This window comes from Hypomesus nipponensis, chromosome 21, assembly GCF_054491055.1.
Source record: "Hypomesus nipponensis isolate SF chromosome 21, ASM5449105v1, whole genome shotgun sequence".
NCBI classification, from domain to species: Eukaryota; Metazoa; Chordata; class Actinopteri; order Osmeriformes; family Osmeridae; genus Hypomesus; species Hypomesus nipponensis.
The window spans coordinates 12,226,657-12,248,113 of NC_140381.1; the positions used below are offsets into that span (position 1 = coordinate 12,226,657).

The window sequence follows — 21,457 nt, forward strand, 5'->3', positions numbered from 1 at the left end:
GGGGAACGACAGGTACAGCTGCGTGTCGTCAGCGTAGCAGTTGTAGGAGAAGCCATGGGAGGTGATGATTGGTCCAAGTGAGGTGGTGTACAGAGAGAAGAGGAGGGGTCCAAGGACGGAGCCCTGTGGGACACCAGTGGAGAGCTGGCGAGGGTCTGACAGTTTGCCTCCCCAGGAGACCTGGTAGGATCTTCCCGACAGGTAGGATGAGACCCACTGGAGTGCAGTGCCAGTGATGCCCATCTCAGAAAGTCTGGAGAGCAGGATCTGGTGTTTAACCGTATCAAACGCTGCAGAAAGATCCAGCAGAATGATGACGGATGACCTTGAAGCCGCTCTGGCAGACTGGAGGGCAGTGGTGACTGAAAGGAGGGCAGTCTCTGTGGAATGGCCGGTCTTAAAGCCTGATTGGTTGGGGTCAAGCAGGTTGTTCTGAGAAAGAAAGTTAGACAGTTGGTTAGATACAGCACGTTCAATTGTTTTAGAGAAGAAGGGTAATAGTGATACCGGTCTGTAGTTCTGGAGGACGGCAGGGTTAAGGGAGGGTTTTTTGAGTAGAGGGGTAACTCTGGCCTGTTTGAAGGCAGAGGGGAAGGTGCCAGAGGTAAGAGGGGAGTTTAGAACATGGAGCAGAAAAGTTATGATAGAGCGGGAGATGGTTTGAAAGAGAGGGGAGGGGACAGGATCAAGGGGACAGGAGGTGGGGCGATGAGAGAGAATGTGGTCAGAGAGCTCTGCCTCGGACAGGGGAGAGAAAGAGTTTAGACATTTAGTTGGGTCAGTCATGGAGGGTGAGGGGGTAGGAAAGGTGGGTTTAGGGAACTGACTGCTAATGTTGGCGACTTTTTTCTCAAAGAAGGAGGAGAAGTCGTCTGCTGTCAGGGTGGAGGGAGGGGTGGGGGAGGTGGGTTAAGAAGGGTGGAGAAGGTAGAGAAAGGTTTGTGGGGGTTTGAAGCAGAGTTAATTTTGTTAAGAAAGTAGAGGGTTTTAGCACTAGTTATGTGAGAAGAGAAGGATTTAAGGAGGGAGTGATACTTATCAAGGTCCAGACCGTCTTTGGACTTGCCCCATCTCCTCTCAGCTGCTCGAAGGGTGGACCGTTCTTCACGAATAACATCCGTAAGCCACGGGCAGGAGGGAGAAGATCGTGCAGGCCTGGTTGACAGGGGACAGAGAGAGTCAAGTGATGCAGTTAAAGTGGTTAACAAGGTGACAGTGTTAGTGGGGTGGGACGAGAACTCGTCAATGGGAGGGAGGGAAGATGTTACAATAGAGGAGAAATGGCAGGGGGATAGGGAGCGGAGGTTACGCCGGAAAGTTACGAGGGGAGGGGCGGTGGGAGGGGTTGGAGGGAGAGAGACAGAGAATTGGATACAGTAGTGATCAGAAATGTGCAGCGGGGTTACAGAGGTTAAGTCAGTGATACAGTTACGTGTCAGGACGAGGTCTAGCTGTTTGCCTGCCTTGTGGGTCGCCGGTGTGCTCAGCAGCGTCAGGTCGAAGGAGGTCAGGAGAGACAAGAAGTCGACAGCCTGCGTTCCTTGGAGGTGGATGTTGAAGTCCCCAAGGACTATCAGGAGGACTATCCGGGAGGACGCTGAGGAGCATGTCCAGCTCCTCCACAAAGTCAGCTAGCTGTCCTGGTGGGCGATAAAGAACAATTAAGCATGCTTTGATAGGATCAGTTAGCATAACATAATGATGTTCAAATGATTTGGCAGTAACAGAGAGTGGTGTGGATGTGTATTTAATATGTGAGGAAAGAAGCAAACCTGTCCCACCACCCCGCCCGGTTGAGCGGGGTGAGTGAGTGAAGGAGTGGTTGACGGAGAGAGCAGCTGGAGTTGCAGTGTTCTCTGGGCGGATCCACGTCTCTGTCAGCGCAACGGCATGAAGAGAAGCCTGGGATGCAAACGCCGGGATGAAGTCTGCCTTGTTCACAGCAGACTGGCAGTTCCAGAGCCCTAAAGAAAGAGAAAAGTCAGGTGGAGAAGAACTGTATAGGTAGTGAAGGTTAGAAGTTAACCAAATATACTCTGTGACATATCTAGCGTTACGTCTACGGGTAGTGTAATGAACAGGAATTCTAAGGAAACACATGCTAGCTATGAATAAGTTCTAGGTAGAACATAATCTAATTATGAATATGAATAGGTTGATACTTATCAGAAGAGGTGATCCGCCTCTTCGGCCTTCCTCGGTGGACTCCCGCCGGTAGACTCCTTTGTCTTTGTTTGACTGAGTCTTCATGCGCCGAGGCTGGCAGACGAGGCTGCCTCTGTAGTGCCAACCGCCTTAAATATGCTAATGCGCAGATACAACGCCCCCAATTACTCTCAAACAAAAGAATACCCTTAGTACCCTGAAACCGAAACTGACTCACTGGCTAGCTACTCCTTGACCAGTTTGAACTGGTTATCTAACTGCTGACCCTTAAGCTCTACCCAAAAGACTACGTTTTAGCTAAACTCAATAATATACTACAGCCTTGATCACTCGCAGTCAATGCAGCGCTCTCAGTGTTGACTCCAGTAGGACGCTATACGCTCTCAGCTGATTCCAGGCGGCTACGGCTTTTAAACCTAATTCTACAACGCCCCCAATTACTGTCAAACAAAAGAATACCCTGAGTACCCTGAAACCGAAACTGACTCACTGGCTAGCTACTCCTTGACCAATTTGAACTGGTTATCTAACTGCTGACCCTTTAGCTCTACCCAAAAGACTTAGTTTTAGCTAAACTCAATAATATACTACAGCCTTGATCACACGCAGTCAATGCAGCGCTCTCTGTGTTGACTCCAGTAGGACGCTATACGCTCAATATGAGAAAATTGTTCACCGCAGAACGTTGGGAAGCCGCATTCAAGTGAATGGAGCATTCTACAGCATTAAGAACATCCGTGTAATAAGACATAATAAAGTTTAGCCATAGCTGTGGCATTGAAGACAAAACTGTAGCCTACTACTTACACACTGCCAGTGGGCAAGCCGAGTCTGTGACTCTGAGGCTAACGTCAAAACAAGACGCGGTCTCACTCAAATTACTAGTTTTACACAAATAACAACAAAAGCTGACCCGCTGGCTGTCTTAGCAATCGCCATATCTTTAAAACACTGCTGCCCATTTGGATGTAGAATTGACCCTGGTACGAAATTAAGAAAATACTCACCAGACGCAGATCGACAACACTGTTGTCGACGAGTGTCAACACACGTTGACAACACTGTTGTTGCTGCCGCAATCGTAAATGGAGGCTGACAGGGCTCTCACATAGCAAACAAATCAAAGTTTTTACAGCAACCTACATTAAAATCTCACCACCTGGCTGTTTTCACAATAGTCATATCGTCATAAAATTTCCCTCCCCAGTTTTTTAGTGTAATATTGAACTATAAAATTAGCTACAAAAATACTACTATGACGCTTTCTAGCATGGCTGCCGCCTAAAAGACTAGGCGGTCTCACGGCCGACCCGCACTCGCTCAAATTTCAAAGACTTTCACGACCTAAATCCCAAAATCCGAGATTGCAGTTCCACTCGAAATCGCTTTCTCTACAAAGCCAAATGGTTGTGATTTTTTTGGGGTGGTATTTTTCAATCGTAATCCAAACTCCAATTTGTGAGCTAGAAAGTCTCTATCTCGTTGTATCCACGCGTCGTTGCTGAAGTGGTGACGTAGCTAGCACAGATTACCCTTCGTTGACAAAAGGCACTTTGTCGCCACAAAAACGTTGTAACCTCCTAAACTGTGCAACAGAACGTAAATCCCAAAACAAGCAACGCAATCAAGACCAAGACGAACATTTTGACACATCCAAATATTGACTGATCCTTAGGGGGGCAAAAATAATAAATAAATATATATGTGAGATAACAATGGTTTATGCACGCCGAAGGCAAGCACACCCCAATAATAATAATAAGAATACGTAGAAACACTTAAGGTGGCTTCGCGGCTTGGCCACCAATGAAAAATGTGAATGTAATCAATGACTATTGATTCTATTAGAGCAATTAGAGTTCCAAACTGTAATTTGACATGCATGTTGCCAGTGTTAAAAAAGCGATTTTTCCATCCATCACTTAGGAGGAAGTGCGTCCCCAGGACACAGTTTCTGTTATTGGGGGTGTCGCTGGGAGCAGTAAACACGGACGGAAAGCTGCTTGGAAGTTCGTCAAGGATAACTGGCAGGAGCTTCACAACCGTTACCAGGGTGGCTTTCTCATATCACGGCTTATCAAGGTAAACTACTACATTTGTCATTGAATTGTTACAACTGCTCATTGTGAAATGTTTTTGCTGCTTAATATAGTGCCGTTAGAACTAATTTGTGTTTTATTGACCTGCAGCTCTCTGTGGATGGATTTGCCGTTGACAAGATAGCTGCTGAAGTGAAGGTGAGCTTCTTTCAGCAACTATACTGTTTGATTTTGTTTTATATTTACTCATGAAGGGCTTTTTATGCTTCTGACAATTTTGTCATACAAAATCTACAATAAAGGCACTTTGTGGTATACTGATGCTGACTTCTATATTCCAGAGTTTCTTTGAGAGTCACCATGCTCCAGCAGCAGAGCGCACAGTACAGCAGTGCTGTGAGAACATTCTCCTCAATGCTGCCTGGTTAAAGCGTGATGCTGACGACATCCACCAGTATCTACTGCAGCGGAAAGGGGCCCCAGTCTGAACTCCTGTTCGCACCATTTCCCTCCTTCTCTTCCCCTACTCAGCACCAAGTTCTCCCATAGCGCCAGCCCCGGCGAATCCAGAGAGGGAATGCCAGCTCATTAAAAGCAGGTTATATTTTTCAGAAGAAAAAACATCAGGCCAATAACTTCCCTAGGCATTGGAAACTTAAAGCTTAACAACAGAGCTGATTTATGTCAGTCTATTAAGGAATGTATTTACCCCCATTCTGCCCTTAGGAAACAATACATGTGCAAGAATAGTTACTGGAAGACCTACTGTATATGTAAGAGGGGTATACATACTCCCTTTACAACACTCCTATACAATTACAGACACTTGTGCACACACAGCTTTGTTGTAGTTTGTAAATTGTGAATTTCAGTTGTTATCATATCTTTGCTATCACTCATTCTAAAGCCTATAGTATGGTATATCCTGTGTTGCTTTTTTGTTGTGTTCAGTTATTATATATGAGTTTTAAAAAAATCCCTCCTTTCAAACATTTTTTGATTGTATAAGAGTCAATGGTACCAGGGCAGAATGGGGTTGATAATAGTACGTGGTATTATCATAATACTTTTTCTGGCAGTTATAAACTTTTGGCAATGGCACTGATTTTTCATCTCGACTAAACAGTTAGGAAAAACATTGGTAGCATGGTACTGTATTGTATGCTGTATAATACAAGCATTTTTGCTTGGGATTCTAGTGATATTAATGGTTTAACTAACCAGCATCCCACTCCTCTTCATTAATCACCCTGTCCTAGCATTTAATTTATATTACCACAACCCCCCCCCCCCCCCCAAACAGTCGCTTTGCCAATGAGAGCATACAACAAAATCAGCATATACAAAAGTTTCTTCTGTAAAAAGAAATGTTGACATTTGGTTTCATAAGATATAGAGTAAAGGATTATTAAAATGTTAGAATTTTAAACCTAGCATTCTGAAAAGAGTACAAGAGTACAAACACTGCTTGTTGGCCAATAGTGTGAGATTATATTGCTTGATACCCATTTAGGATTTTTGCTAAACAGTCCATCTTTTGCTAGTTTGGACTTTGTTTGAAGTGACAGGCTATTTCTCACTCTGCTATTGATTTCTGAAGCCTTAAATTGGTCAAGTGGTTTGCAATAATTATTACACTTAAGTGGTTTTAGTGAGTCCACTGCAAAGTATGTATTGTTTCTAATATGACAGATCTTCACGTAGACTTGTTGAACGAGTATATCTATATATGGAATTTACAACTGATGTGGCATAGAAAACTAACCGGAAAAGATTGTCCAAATAATTGTCTGACTCTCTCCCTGGGACATCTTTTGTGCTTTTTGTTTAAAGATATAATTGGTGTTCATTAAAATGAAAAAATGATGATAAAACAAACAATGTGAAATTAGTACAGTTGATTTTGAGTGAGGTGTGAGTGTGCATGCCTGGAAACACGTTTGTTATTGAACAATTCTTAATCCAGTGTAATATCTTTTATATGATCTTACACACATTATAGATAGGAACATGATAATTAATAGATTACAAATGGTTCTAGATAACTTTAATATGGACACTGTACATAACAATTAAAATATACATATTGAGAATAAAATATTACGTAGATGATGGGAAGAAGTCTTTACATTATATTTCAGGTTAGAAACTTGCGGTGTGGGCTTTTTGTGCGCAAAAAAAAGGGGGGTTTGGGGAAGTGTTACTCTTTTCATATTGTTAATATCAATTCTTCAAACAATGTGTAAATGACTGATTTGCAAAATAGGAGAGTATTTCTGGCAGGACAGCTGTGACAGTGTTGCCAAAGATAAGATGCAGTACAATAAAGTAACAATATCAATTAACTACGGGCAAGATTTCCTAATTATTGTGTGGTGTAGTATTTTAATGAAAACCTATGTGTCTAGATGTTGGGCACTCATTTATCATCTACTCTATGGAAATATAATGGTCTCATTGGAGCAAAAGGCGAGGTGTGTTAATCCAATGAATGGAATTACTGAATAACAGACAGATGCAACTCTCTACAAAATGTTGATTTCACAAAAAAAAAAAAAAAAGATTCTGTCCAAAGACTGTCCTTGCTCCAATTTCAGTATACATTTTCTTGTTAAGTTCTAAATTGTGTATATAATTATATATAAATTGTGTAACAATGGAGTGACAAATTTGCACAGATGCTGTGTATAAACTAGTGGTGGGCCGTTACTGGCGTTAACGTGCTGCGTCAACGCAAGACTCTTATTGGGCAATAAAAAAAATATTGCCGTTAATCTATTCTCAAAGTTGGATTGGGAGCTGGGTCTGTACTACGCAAGCTATGATGACTTTCACCTGGATATTTTAGCACGGATGTATACCTCGCTGAATTGCGCTGTAAGGGGCGAGAACGAGTCTTCAAACCTGTGTATGCCTTTTGTAAGAAATTATTACATCAAACGTAACGTGCTAACATGGATGCAGCTATGAAACCGCCTGGCTTGGTTCAGGGAAAATGTATTTTTAAGAAGCTTCCCAATGGAAACCTCAACAAGACTAAGGTTGTTAGCACCTTGTGCTATGCAGAATTAGTTTACTGTAGGAGTTCTTCCAGTCTCAAATACCATCTAAACGCGAAGCATCCCTTACCTAATGCGGAAGATGCCGGGCCCAGCACTGATGTAGAGCAGGGGAAGAGTCGTCGTCAAACTACGATGTTTGAGTGCAACCGAGGCAAGCCGGGCAGCGGAGCTCTATCAGCCAAGCTAACTAATCGAATAAAGTTCATAAACACAAGTACATCTTATTGAACATAGTTTATTTTCATCACCAATTATCCTAGTACAACTTTCTCAAACAGTTTGTGATGCATTTTGGAAACAGGAGATGCGCCACCTGCTTTGAGAAACCTGTTCTCAAAGACTTACTTTTAGTCATTATTTGGGTAACACACATATTCTGAATGCCTTCGGCGGAATTCAAATAAACCATTTTAATCTAGATTAATGCCAAGATTACAGTGAGAATAATCTAGATTAAAAAAAAATAATCTATGCCCACCACTAGTATAAACAATTAATATATAAACTTTTTTGCCTTTGGCCCTCGGGATTTGTCATTGGTGCTTGGGAAAACGGCTTTGCCGCACGCCAAATTGTTCTCTATGCAGGAAAAACGGAGGCCTACACAGGCCAGTTGACTGTATATATTTTTTTTACTTTTTTTTACTCGTTTTTCTTTTCTAGTAGTCATCATGAAACGAGGAAGGGACATTGCAGCCTTTTTTTGCCCCAGTAAATAAAAAAGTTAGAGAAACATATCAAGGTGTTGAGAGAGATGAGGAGTCAGGTGGCTGAGCGGGTAGAACATCGGGTTAGTAATCTGAAAGTTGCCAATTCGATTCCCGGCCGGTGCACGTGAAGTTGTGTCCTTGGGCAAGGCACTTCACCCTACTTTCCTACTTTCCTCGGGGAGAATGTCCCTGTACTTACTGTAAGTCGCTCTGGATAAGAGCGTCTGTTAAATGACTAAATGTAATGTTTGAATATCATTTCTTTTTCGTTTTTTAATGTGCCCCTCTGATTATACACTGGCCCCCAGTGAAATTTGTCTAGCACCGCCACTGGGGTGCTAGAATCAGGTGTGTTGGAGCAGAGAAACATCTAAAACGTGCAGGGCAGGGGGTCCCTGAGGACCAAGGTTGAAGACCTCTATTATACAGTACAGTAAGATAAAAAGATGAAAAGATTGTTGAGCTTTCTCATGCACCAGGGAGTTGTTCTTGCTGGCGCGTCCCACCTGCTCAGGTGCCGGCTTCAAGGTTGTTTCTGAAACGAAGAGATTAAGACACAAAATACAGCCTGTTCCCCACACCCTGTGTGAGACACAATGTTTAAGCCTAAGCAAACTTCTAAGTTCATAAGACATAACTTTAATAAGCACAATGCATAACTTTAATAAGCACAATTTATTCTTTAATCCCTCTTTTGATCTCTGAAAACACCTGAGATCAATCAACATAGCAGTGTTAGGTGTAACGCATTACTAAGTAACACGTTACTGTAATTAAATTACTTATCCACTGAAAAAGTAAAGTAAGGGATTACTGTTCATTTTTAGGTAATTTAATTACAGTTACTTGTAATGTACTTGCGTTACATACCTACTGTAAATTAGTCAAACCGTTCTGTAAAAATCAATATTGAATTAAAATCTAAATGTATTGTTTTAGGGTAAAAGTGAACGCTGCCTCTTTAAATCGTTAGCTGTAGTGCAGTTGAACGGGAGACGCGAGTTTTGGCAGCATAAGCGCAGGCTCTAGCGGTTTGAAGTGGAAGGCTTCGGACTCGGCGAAAGCAAGTAGCTCTAGCTGTTTTACCAAATGGAAATATTCCAAGTACTTTACCTTTTTGTCACAGGTTAACAAGGACATTAATGTCAAGTGCAAGCTGCATGTCCTGGGGAGAAAAAACGATACGCGGCTGCGGCTAGCACAAGTAACCTACTGAAGCACCTCACAAGGCAGCATCGACGAACAGTTTTCAGTGATCCATGTTCATCAGAATCAGAATCAGAAATTGTTTTAATCACCATGAAAGTTTGGAATATACTTTGGCATCGACAGATAACACCTCAGCAACACCTGATTTTACATCGCCAGTGCAGAAACTGTTTAAAGGTGAGCTTAAAAATTATTGCAAACTAGATTGCAGGAAGAGATGCTACTGCTGCGTACCTTAGAATCCTGTGATGTCATGTTTAACTTAAAGCTAAGCTTTTTGTGTTATGCACATATTGTTTGGTAACTAAAGATGAAAGAAGGTTACACATGTTACTAAAATGTTAAGTATTAGTAGGCTATGTTTTAAAAAGGTAAAAGGCTAAAACTGTTCCAAGTTTGACTTGTATTTCATTATTGAAAGACTTTCCTTTCTGTTGTCTATCCAGTCAAGGTTTATAGGGATTGTGAGAAGTAATGCATTACTTTACTTATTCAGTAATTAAATAACTTTTCAGACAGAGTAATTACAAAAGTAATTTAAATACAATATGGATGAAGTAATTAGTAATAAATTACTTTTTGAAGTAACTTACCCGACACTGGCCCGGACCAACCACCGCCTCCTCGTCCTGGTCAGCCAGCCCCAGCAATGGCATTTGGAACCCCGTCTTTGGGTTCTCCACAGCCGAGACAATGATCTGGTTGCAAAGGGACCTGATACACGGGATAGAGCAACAATCATGTTGATATTGATATAGCACACACTTAAGCAAAATAGCGGAAACCTTCTTAGTCCAGTACAATTCTAGTATTGTCAAGCAGTAACACTCTTGACATAGTCGTAACCCTCTTTTCCGGACTCTCACATTCGTAGCAATAGCAAACGGTTCACGGGCCCTCCTTGCCCTTCTCCACCAACTCCTGCAACGTACAACTGGATTCTCCAAGGGTAAGGGGTAGATCAGTGGTTCCCAACCCTGGTCCTCGGGAGGGACCCACTGCACAGTAAAAACAGTAGTGTTAAATTGGCTTTGTAAGTGTAAATTCTAACTATCACAGTGTTTATATAATTCTCACTGAGCAGTGTCAATTTAACACTCACACTAGTGTAACAGTTTTAACTCTACAACAGAGTTACTAGATTGACAGTAACAGTGTTAAATACCCAACTCTACACAGTGCTTATTTAACACTACACCAGAGTGATAACATCTTTTTTTAAGAGTTAAATACAACTCTGGACAGTGTTTCTATAACACTATACCAGAGTGATAATATCCCTTTAAAGAGTTAAATACAACTCTGGACAGTGTTTCTATAACACTACACTAGAGTGATAATATCCCTTTTTAGAGTTAAACACAATTCTGGACAGTGTTTCTATAACACTACACCAGAGTGATAATATCCCTTTTTAGAGTTAAACACAATTCTGGACAGTGTTTCTATAACACTACACCAGAGTGATAATATCCACTACCCACAACAAAAATGACTTAATACATTAAAATAAATTAATACAAGCCAAGAATGGACACTTTTCCACTTTTATTCTGTTGTTCAAGCAATCAAACAATGAGAAAGCACAATATACATGCTGTCATCTGACCCATAAACAGACTGCAAATCAAAAGGCTTGTAAAAAAGCAAATCACTAAGTTTGATGACCATTTCATTTTCCTTGCTATAACAAACTTTGAATGCTGAATGTTCACAAAAATAATCAGTTCTTAATGGATACACAATCAAGTAGATGCATTCATTTAGTAAAAGGATTTGAGATTTTGAAAAACACTGGGACATCATGCTTGATCTCATTGCAGACAATAAGATCAACTCTGTATTCTGTTCCATCAACCCTGACCCAGTTAGTGCAATGCACATTGTCATTTACATTAATTTCAAGATAGTCTGCCAATTCTTCATTGTCTTTAAGAGAAAACAAACACACAGGGCCGTATTCTTTTTTATTACATGTTAGTGTGTCCCAATGGTTTCCAATTAACATCTGGTGTTTACTGGCAAGCGATTTTGTAAAATTCTTGAAATTCTTTAGACAGTTCTTGAAAAGTTTGTTTTGCTTCATATCTCATACTCCAAGTATGCAAAAGATGGCCTATGTTCCTAATACAAGATGGATAATGTACCATGAAATGGTGTTTTGGTATCAAAGTATGATGTGGGTACAGTTTCTTAAAAAGCTGATGGTGCTCCTTAATCAAATGCTTTAGTAATATGGTCATCCCATAAGTAATGCTTGGGGCAAAAATAATGTTCATTATTTGCAATAACATAGCAAAAGGTTCCAGTGTGTATTCTCTGTAGTTACAATATCTCCAAATATCAGAAGTGCATTTTTTACAAGACACAGACACTGAATGGAATTCAGTGCCAAGCTTTTGTTAGGACTGTCCAAATTGACATTGGTTGGATGGTTTTTACATTCCAGATAACCATAATCAAATGCATAGATTCGAGAGAGTAGATCTTACTTTGATATGTAATGGTCACTTAGGTAATTGAAAAGAAGCTTAAGCTCATATGGAGCTACTCCTTCAAGCAGGTCATGCATAATGTCAAAAGAAAAATGGTGGCACACATGAAAAATTGTTGAGATGAATTTCTTTTTACTCCAAAAACAGGATTGCTTGGATTTGACTCAAGGGTCTGGCAATGCATCTCAAAAGATTGTCTGTCACAAATGATTATTCTAGGATCGTCCTCACAGAAGACATCTTGGGCATCATTCTTATCAAGCAAACATAAACGGCAGTAGTGTCGCCCACTAAAGGACTCAGAAAAGCCAAGTATAGAATGCATTCCAAGATTGACTCCAGTTATTTGACTTATTGTACCATGCACTTTTTCAGAGGATATTGGCAAATGAACGCCATCAGTTTCTAGTTTTTTTTGGTCAGCAATCAAAGGCTCCAGAATCATATCAAAACCATATTTCTTTAAGTCTTGATAATGGAACAGAGATACTAAATGGATGTTCAAAACAGCAAAGTTAAATTTTGGTGGCAAGTTCCGCAAAACAAAATACAAAGCCCCCAACTTATGAATACAACGCTTTGAGCCGAGGGGATTAGCGGTTTCAAAGTCATCATAATATAACTGGATCTGTAAAGCATTACTGAATTTGGAGAACAGTGGATGCATCTTAAAGTAAGCCCCATCATTAAAATCCCTATAGATATCGTCACTGGTTGAGGTGTCTGCTTTTATCATCTCAGAAATTTCAGGGTTTCGGAATATAAATTAAGGTTTCCAGTATAGGGACATACATAAATGTGTCATTCACTGGAACTTGACTATACATGCCAGTTGTCCCATTACTTCTCGTGTCATACCTAAGACCTAAAACAATTTCTAGAGGTTCAACAATACCCCATTTCTCACCAAAGTACTTCACTTGTTTGTATTCTGAGTTTAAACCAGAAAATGGGTTTTGAAAATCTTCCAATGTTTGCTCAACTGCTGGTTTCAAAGGAACACTATCTGGAATGACTGATAACACAGTTTGCTTAATTTGGGAATGCATTCCATTGCAAATTCTTCCAAATCTGAAACAATCGATGTGACTGTTACTGGATGCACCACTTCTCTGTATCTTTGAAACAATTGCTGCACACATGTCTTTTATGTTCTCTGTATTGAGACCTTCCCCACTGTTCTCAAAATTCCCTGAATGGGATGAGTCTTGAACTACAGAACTCGACTCAGAGAAATCAAGCCTTGACGAGTCATCAGAAGGAACATTTAACTCAACAGCCAGGCTACTTACACAAGTCTGATCTACCTGATGACTACAATCTAAATGTTTACGAAATCCAGCAAATTGCTTTCTACATGTTTGCTGTGAACACATTAGTTTGAAACTCTTGTTGGGATAAAAAACATGTTCAAATGTAAATGAGTAACAAGGAACTGGCTGGTTTCAAAAGTGTACTGGCATTTAAAACAAGAAAACATGCTGGATTGTTTAACCTAGTTGATTAGTTTTTACGAAGTTCTTTAACTCAAGGCGATTCTTTGGTTTTCCCAATGTCAATTTTATATACCGTCTGCATGAAAGTGAAGAAGAGCATCATCATACATCAAGTTGAAGCAAAAGTGGATTTTGAACAACTCAAAGGCAGAAAGGGAACCACCCGCCTGACAAGGAATGAGCTTCTGGTCAAGAGCTATGTAGTGCTGGTCAATCTGGCGGGGTGATCCTCCTACAGCAAGCAGATACGGTTGTCGACCTTTCCTCTGGCACATGTGTTCATCTATGCTGTTGCATGACTATATGGAGAAACAAAAGATTTTGTATTTATTATTAATATATAGTGTCAGGTTTGACAAAAAAAAAAAAAGGGCACTCATATGGAAGGCAAAAAAACATTGCATTCTAATGAAACCATAGGAGAGAAGCTATAGCACACAATTGATACCTTGTGATGCACAATAATCCTGCTGGCTGCATCCACTGCACTTATCTTCAGATCCCTCTTCACTCCAGATTGGGGTGGAAGAAGATGAATCAGCAAAAGCAGCGTAGACATATCACTGTCCCAGTCTGAAATTATAATTAATACATTAAGAATGACATCCAGACCTTTTCCAAATTGAATGTTAGGACCTGTGCATGCATTTTAGCAGAGCTGCCAACTAACGGTTTCGCCAACCCTGGCAAGATGGTAGTCAGTAGGAGACGTTATTGGTTGTTGGAGAAAACTGGAAATGTGTAAGATGCTCTTTGGTTCTGGGAAGACTGTACTTTTTATAAATGCAGTGAAACATGTTAGTTAAGTACTTACATAGCCCTTCTTTGAAAAAGGATCTTTGAATGATGGGAAAAGTGTTACAATTCCAAGAGCATATTGCTCTTTCTGCTTCTTTGTGGGGATTCTCCTTAAACGGGAACAAAGAAAACCCCACACGCCCTTAGAAATTAGACACATCCAGTCATATTTGCCACACATACCAGTACCTTAAAACAATTTGAAACATTCCTTAAGATTCGTGGTTTACCAAATTATGTCCAGCTCTATTAATTTTTAAGATTGTTTTACATTAATCCGTTTTTTAAGTTGAGGAATTTTACTTTAGAGCCACATTGGTTCCTGTAAAAAAAAAAGAAAACGTACCCATGCATTGGTTTTATTGTTGTACTCTGTGAGGATAACATCTCCCCCTGCTTTCTGCTTGAGGACAGCAAGGACCATCTTCAAAAACAACAATTAAAATCATATGTTTTAAGCACATTTAGTGTGTAACACATACAGAATAGGGCTGCACAATTATGGCCAAAATGATAATCACGATTATTTTGATCAATATTGAGATCACGATTAATTATCACGATTATTTGTTGATTTAAACCTAATCAAATTTTATTGTCACATTGCATTGTACCTGCATAATGGATATGAATAAAACTCAAAATATATAATCAATAAAAAACAAATACGGCAGGGCTCGACATTAAGGCTTGTCCGGGACAAGTGGATTTTTTGTAGGGCAAGTGGAAGAGAAATTTACTTGCCCCACTGGACAAGTTAAAACTCACACAAAATAAAATGCCACTTTGTTCCACTCATTACGTTTATTTTACCAATTTTATTTAACCGAATTCTGCATGAGCAAAACATAGATCTGTGTTCGCTCGAGTGGCATAGTCCCAAGATCTCTACAGACCCTGCAGCTAATTTAATGCTCAACAATTGAACGGGGCTTATTACTTGAAAGGGGAATGATTTACTGTGTTGTCTCAGTTACACTAGGGCTTTGGAAAACTGTGCCAAGCTCAAGTAGGCTAATGGCTAGCAGAACATAACATTTCAGAATAATTTCAGTAAATCAAGCAGCGCTGCAAGACCCAGTTAAAAGTTATACAGCTAGCAAACTATAGCTAGCATCGCTAACGACATTGGCTAACTCAACTTCGGTAGGCTATCCTCTGTATTTGCAAGCTATCTAAACTTATATTGTTTCTAAAATAGGGCTTTAGGGATTAGCGAAGGCAGGTCACAGGTAGTTTTTTTTGTTTTCTTTGTAAAGATAGCAGCCTTATGACGGACTGCTATCTGTTGCGGAATTCTCTTCACGTTACTTTGTGTAACCGTCTACATCGAGAAACTGAGCTGCATGGTGCAGGGAACAACTCTGACTGGCTCATGGAGGCACGTGAACAGACATTAGGAATATTCGACTCCACGCAGCGCCGCAGCCGGCTGCAGCTTCGAGAAGGAGTTTTGCATAAATGCCCTTTTATGCATTTATGCCCAATGCATAAAATGACAAATTTTCCGACTTAAGGAGCCGTTTATAACTCCTCCCCGACTGCAAGCGGCAACTCTCGCTGGTCATTTCATGCAGCCACAGCCGATGTCGAACGCACCTATTGGTTTACGGAGCGCTAGATTGGCTTTGCAAAAAAAAAAACTTTGATACGGAGCGTTGTATGAACGGAATGACGCATTTTAAATATCGCTCGATCACGCGAATTTGATCGTGAGAAGCCGAAATCGTGATCGTGATTAAAATTTGATTCATCGTGCAGCCCTAATACAGAATGTATAAATGTATGAAAGCTTATTAGAACAAAGTACAGATTACCTCTTTTGCCTCAGATGCTGATTCATCTGATGTCCTGGGTCTCTTGAGGACGTTCTGTGCGACTAGGTGTTCTATCTTGATCACTTGAGTGGCTCGACAGCGACACAGTATCTGTGCAGGAGCTCCACCAAGTATCTGAAACTGTAAGGGATGATTAAAGGAGGCATCCACACAACTAGCCTATACCAACAAGGCCAGTGCATGACAGCATACCTCCATTTTGGTCTTTGACCGTTAACATCAGGTTACCCAGACAGCAAAATGTGTTTGGGCCAGATCTGGCCCAGGTCTTCATTACCATTTGGCCCAGATCCGCTTTACGGACCTGGGCCGGGCTCATCCTTTCCAACGGCCCAATACCGGAACAGGTCGGAATTACGGATCAGAGACAGATCTGGGCCAGAACTGGCCCAGTACAGTTATTAATGCCATGACGTGTGGTGCGGATCTGGCCCAGATCCGCGACTCATATCAGGGGCTCATCTGGCCCTGCTCTGTGATTCATACTATCAGAAAATTAATGGCCAAACAAATACCCACACAATTTATAATTTTCAAACGTTTTATTTTAAACAGGCACAAGAGAACATTTAATTTAAACATTTCATTTTCATTTCATTTTCTATTTCATTTTCCCGGTACACACATTAAAAAAACAAAACAAATGTGAACATTGCACACGCTTATTGACCACCAGTTGGGTGTGACCGGGACCCTAACCCTGACCATGGTGCTTTAGATAACTATTGCGGTAATACGTTCATAGTGTGTTGATGTTGAAGATTAACCTAAATGTGTATAATACAGTGAGACTTTGGATATGGTACTGACGTCCGAACTAGTTAATGTATTTGGAATTGGGAAGTGGGCGCTAGCAGTAGCTAGCAGCGATCATCACAGTGTAGTAGTACCAGCAGCAACGCTAGCTACAGACAATAAAGTGGCTAGTGCTAACATGGTCTACGATGTTGCAGCTAACACACAATGGACACGATATTCAGCAATTTTGGTGGATAATAAAGATCCCCGATTTGGCCTGATGTTCACATTAGTTGTGGATGTTTTAAAGAACCTATACAGTACTACTGTACCAGCTAACCTTACGGTAGCTATGCTACTAGCTTGTCTAGCACGTACGTCTGAGGTTGTCAGAATAATGTGTAAACAGTTTGGAAACTTCTATATTTAAAATACATATTTAACAGACTTACATGACATCAACACCAGTTTACTTTTACATTTCTACTTACTAATAATGCACTTACCAACAATCACAAATCTCAACAATCAAACGGTGCAGCTTGCCTTACACTCTGCATAAGTCAGATAGAGTGGCAGGCTCTACTAAGCGTTCCGTTAGTTGTGGCGCGTCTGGTCTGCGCAGCTGGCCCGGATCCGGCCCACACCCGCCGGGCGGACTCGATTCAGTTGTGGCGCGTCTGGTCTGCGCAGCTGGCCCAGATCCGGCCCGCACCCACCGGACGGACTCGATTCAGCTGTGGCGCGTCTGGTCTGAGCAGCTGGCCCGGATCCGGCCCGCACCCACCGGGCGGACTCGATTCAGTTGTGGCGCGTCTGGTCTGCGCTGCTGGCCCGGATCGGTGCCGCACCCGCCGGACGGAATGTCACAGACAGAATTGCTATAGACGTCTGGCCCACATTTGGTGCAGATCTGCATTGTGAGTGCGACTGCTGCGCGAATCTGCTGATTCGAAAACGGATCTGGCACAGATGTAAATGCTGTCTGGGTAGGTTTTTCGTTCAGTAATTCTTGCAGGACATCCTCCTCTACCTCAGTTTCAGTGTCATCACATATGTGAAGCACTGTGTCAGACGGTAGGCCAAACTTACTCTGAACTGCACAGAAACATGCTAATTAATAATCTGAATGATAAGAATAATGTAAATATACAGTTAAATATGCCATTGAATGCAAATCACCTTCTTTAATGAAATCCGCGTGTGTGAAGCCATCTGGAAGTCTGATGATTTTTTTGGCGTTCTCATACTTTACCTTTACTAACATCTTTAAATTCTGAAAGACAATATATGGTTAACAATAGTTCAAACTAACTATATTAACTTAAAATTGCTCCTTGAGTTTGCCGTCTAGTTAAATCCTTGAACTATCTTTCCTCGTATTATTTTAAATCCATTGCCACCTGCAAAGTTCATCACATTTCCTTTAGAAAATGAAATGAACTATAAAAGGAATACTTTTTTTCTGAAATGGGGGGGCTTGTCTTTTTTCAGTAAACTTAATATCAAATGTTTCAAGTAAATATCCAATAAAAAATTGGTTCAAGAAAACGTTTCGACTAGCAACTATGCGCGCCATTCTTAGCTTCTCATGCTAGCTAATTACCTAGGTTCCGTAGCAAGCTTAAAGGCCATATGGCAGGTTGATTTTTCCAACGAATTTGCACTATTTGGTTGTTGGTAATAAACATTTAAACTGTTATCCATTGTATTTCATGTTGTTGGGTGTCACAAAACGTAATATAATACAAAAAAGTTGCAACTTTTTGCAATGATTCTTCTTTCCCCCACAATGCATTGCATGACGTCACGTTGGGGAGACAACAGACAAATGTCTGCTTTAAGGCCATTGAAATCCATTGGAAATAAACACTACTAGGCTAGTACCAGAAAATGTCTAATATGGGCTCTGCTAGTACCATCAAAACTTGGGACATCTCGGAAATGTGTTTACAACGTCGGGGAAAATATTTAATTAGCGATGATATTGGGGGGATTTTACAGGTGGGACTGGCAAGTAAAAAAAATAGCTAGCCCATAGCTAGCATGATGTCTTCTGCTGTACTACTATTACTACTAGAGGTAACTAAGTGGATTTTTTTGTAGGGCAAGTGGAAGAGAAATGTACTTGACCCACTGGACAAGTTAAAACTCTAAAAAAAAACAAAAAAAAGCTATGTTACTTGCACTGGCCAACTTGCAAAGACTGAGGATAGCCTACCGAAGTTGAGTTAGCCAATGTCGTTAGCGATGCTAGCTAACGTTAGTTTGCTAGCAGTGGCAGTATATAACATTTCAATGGTTCTTGCAGCTGTTTAGCAAGTGACAGTGTTTACAAGCCCTGATAGTTTAACTGAGACAACGCAGTAGATACGACTTTCTTGGATGTGCTAGGCTGGATAGACAGTTGCACAGTAAGTAGTTCTACAATGGTAGTATCGTATCTTGCCTTGTAGTGGCAGCATCATACATTTAAGAAACTCAAGACTTGCATGTACAGTAAGTAATGTCACATTAAATAATGTATTTAAACTCAAGCTAGTGTGGTGTGTCACTGTCTTCAATGCCACAGGTTTTTCTGTCAAAAGAAACGTTTTCATTTCCAGCACATTCAGTGAACTTTGGCTAGCAACAGCAGCTAGGCCAGCTTGCTCGACTGAGACCGACAGAAATTGTCGCTTTTGGCTTATTTACTGATAATGATCGCTTCCAGCAAACTTCTTTTGAATTTGCAATTTCCCCCTAAATAAATGTCCAGCTTATTTACGTGTTTGCGGGCATATTTTCAGTTAGTAGTTGGTACACTGTTTGAATCGCGATTCCATCTGAAAAATACTGCCGGTGACAACGTTGTTAGAAAAGCTTGTATGTATCAAAGGGGGTTCGGCTTGTTTCATAATAAACTGACCCATTTGCAACCGACGCAAGCAAGCACACAATACAATTTCCCCAGAAATTATACCCTCTCTCCTCTTTAGCGATGCTATAGACATTGATTCTAACATTTCACTGGGTCTTGCAGCTGTTTGATTGATTGAAATTATTATAAAATGTTATGTTTTAGCCATTTGCCTACTTTAGCAAGTCACAGTATTTCAAAGCACATATTATGTAACTGAGAAGACGCAGTAAATAATTCCTCTTTCAAGTAAGCCCCCGTTCAAGTGGGCATCAAATTAGCTGCACGGTCTGTAGCTAGAGATATTGGGACGAAGATGCAATACAGTACGTAACAGAACGTGTTTATTCTGCAGAAATTGTGTAAATGTTTAATGTAACAAATACGATTTTTAAACAGCTCAATTGTTATCATTTGTAGGCTATATTATTACAGCTCATCTTCGTTGGTCAAAGGCACAATCTTTACCCGGACGTGACCTGTGCATGAAACAGTGGAACTCTTAGTGTAGTGCCTCAAAAAGCTAATGTCAGGCCCTGAATGATCACTAGGTATAAAGAAAACGTTGACTTCCACTCGGTGCTATTCACTGACAGTCAAAATAAATTGTATATGTGCACTGCTGTTCATAGACGAGCTCCAGGTGTCGTTGCTGCGTTGCTAAATGATAGCAACTCACCGGGAGACTTTATCAACTCGCCACTCATTCTCCTTGGTACAATGAGCAATCCATTTAATTGGCTTTGACGGCCATAAGGTCGACTTGGTTCAAAATTATACGGCTGCGGGCCATCATATACATTAGTCGTTCTTGCCACCTCTTCTTCATCGCAGTAGATCGCCATAGTTCTAGTACTAGACTGAGGCTACTCTCCTCCACGACTCCCCAACGTGACGTCATCGCTGAATTGCGCTAATATGCTAATGCTAACACAAAAAACGTCAAAAATTGGTCCTAAACACCATTTTGAGACACAATTTTGAGATTTCTTGAATAATATACATATCTTGAGTGCTTTATGTACCCATTAATCAACAGTGGTGTATAACCTGCCATATGGACTTTAACCTACATAGCTACTAGACCTAGCCTAACTCGATAGGCTACACTTATACAGTACATTTAAGTAGGCTAGGTCTACCATGTTATTTCACCAAAATTACTCACCCACTATTCAGTTTGATTGAATGATATGTACTACCCTTGCATTAAAATAGCTTGTGATTTAACTTCGATACATGCTCTTGTAGCTAAATCACTTGAAACGAAATGGTGTCAAGGTCTAGGCTAGCTACCCTGACTGTTAGCCAAGCCCCCACCCTTCGCCCCTCGGCTTGAAGCAACGGCCCCGGTGGATGTAGGTGGTATTGCATTACGGTTAGGTTTCCGACTCTTCCGGTCGTTTTTATTCTATTAACTCCAGTCAACATTTACAAAACTATCTCCCCCAATAATTTTTGTTCGATTCTCGAACCTGGCTCATACTACTAGCTTTTTCATAGAATAATTTATCCCGATTTTTGCTAAATTTGAGACCAATCCGAAATGTGTAAACTAGCACCCCATTTATTTGCCTACGTCAATAAAGGTTGCCTGCAAATGTGCTTGCGGATACTAACAGGGCACGAGCACAATAGTTCACATTTGCCGATAGCCGATTTACATGGAGCTGAATGCACTGAAAAAAAAAGTCTTTTGAATTTACTTGATTTTAATGTGTACATCGGTCCCACATGATCAGAATGTGGCTAACGGACACACCTTTTCTCTCTCTCTTTATTACTTATTTATTGTCAAACCAACACGTTTTATTCACTTCAGACTGTCTATTAAAATTGTGTTAATTTAACATAGTATTTTTACGTTACAGTAATATGAATATATTGTGTAATGTTAAGTAATTTCATCATGTCCAAGATACCTGATTTTAGAGTGTAACAGCAACTCAATTTCTTAAAGCTAGTATTATGTGAAGGTATTATGTAACTTTAAGGCAATTGCATCAT

At 40.6% G+C, this 21,457-nt stretch overlaps 1 protein-coding gene and 1 long non-coding RNA gene across 5 annotated transcripts in view; one reads left to right on the forward strand and one right to left on the reverse strand.

The window, feature by feature from the left end:
* The window catches only part of npepps (aminopeptidase puromycin sensitive), a 197,873-nt gene extending 191,323 nt beyond the window's left edge, over positions 1-6,550 (forward strand). For all 4 annotated transcript variants that reach the window (XM_084684883.1, XM_084684885.1, XM_084684884.1 and 1 more), the window contains exons 21-23: positions 4,093-4,248; positions 4,356-4,403; positions 4,547-6,550. In XM_084684883.1, the coding sequence (XP_084541009.1) occupies positions 4,093-4,248; positions 4,356-4,403; positions 4,547-4,693 (351 nt within the window). In that variant the 3' untranslated portion in view covers positions 4,694-6,550. The remainder of the gene's footprint in view (positions 1-4,092; positions 4,249-4,355; positions 4,404-4,546) is intronic.
* Positions 6,551-10,721: 4,171 nt separating this feature from the next.
* On the reverse strand, positions 10,722-20,954 carry LOC146238032 (uncharacterized). Its single transcript, XR_014740666.1, has 6 exons — positions 17,058-20,954; positions 15,793-15,933; positions 14,322-14,399; positions 13,992-14,085; positions 13,626-13,750; positions 10,722-13,476 (listed from the first exon to the last, which is right to left on the reverse strand). It is a non-coding gene; the product is annotated as an uncharacterized LOC146238032 (long non-coding RNA).
* Between the last annotated feature and the right edge of the window lie 503 nt (positions 20,955-21,457).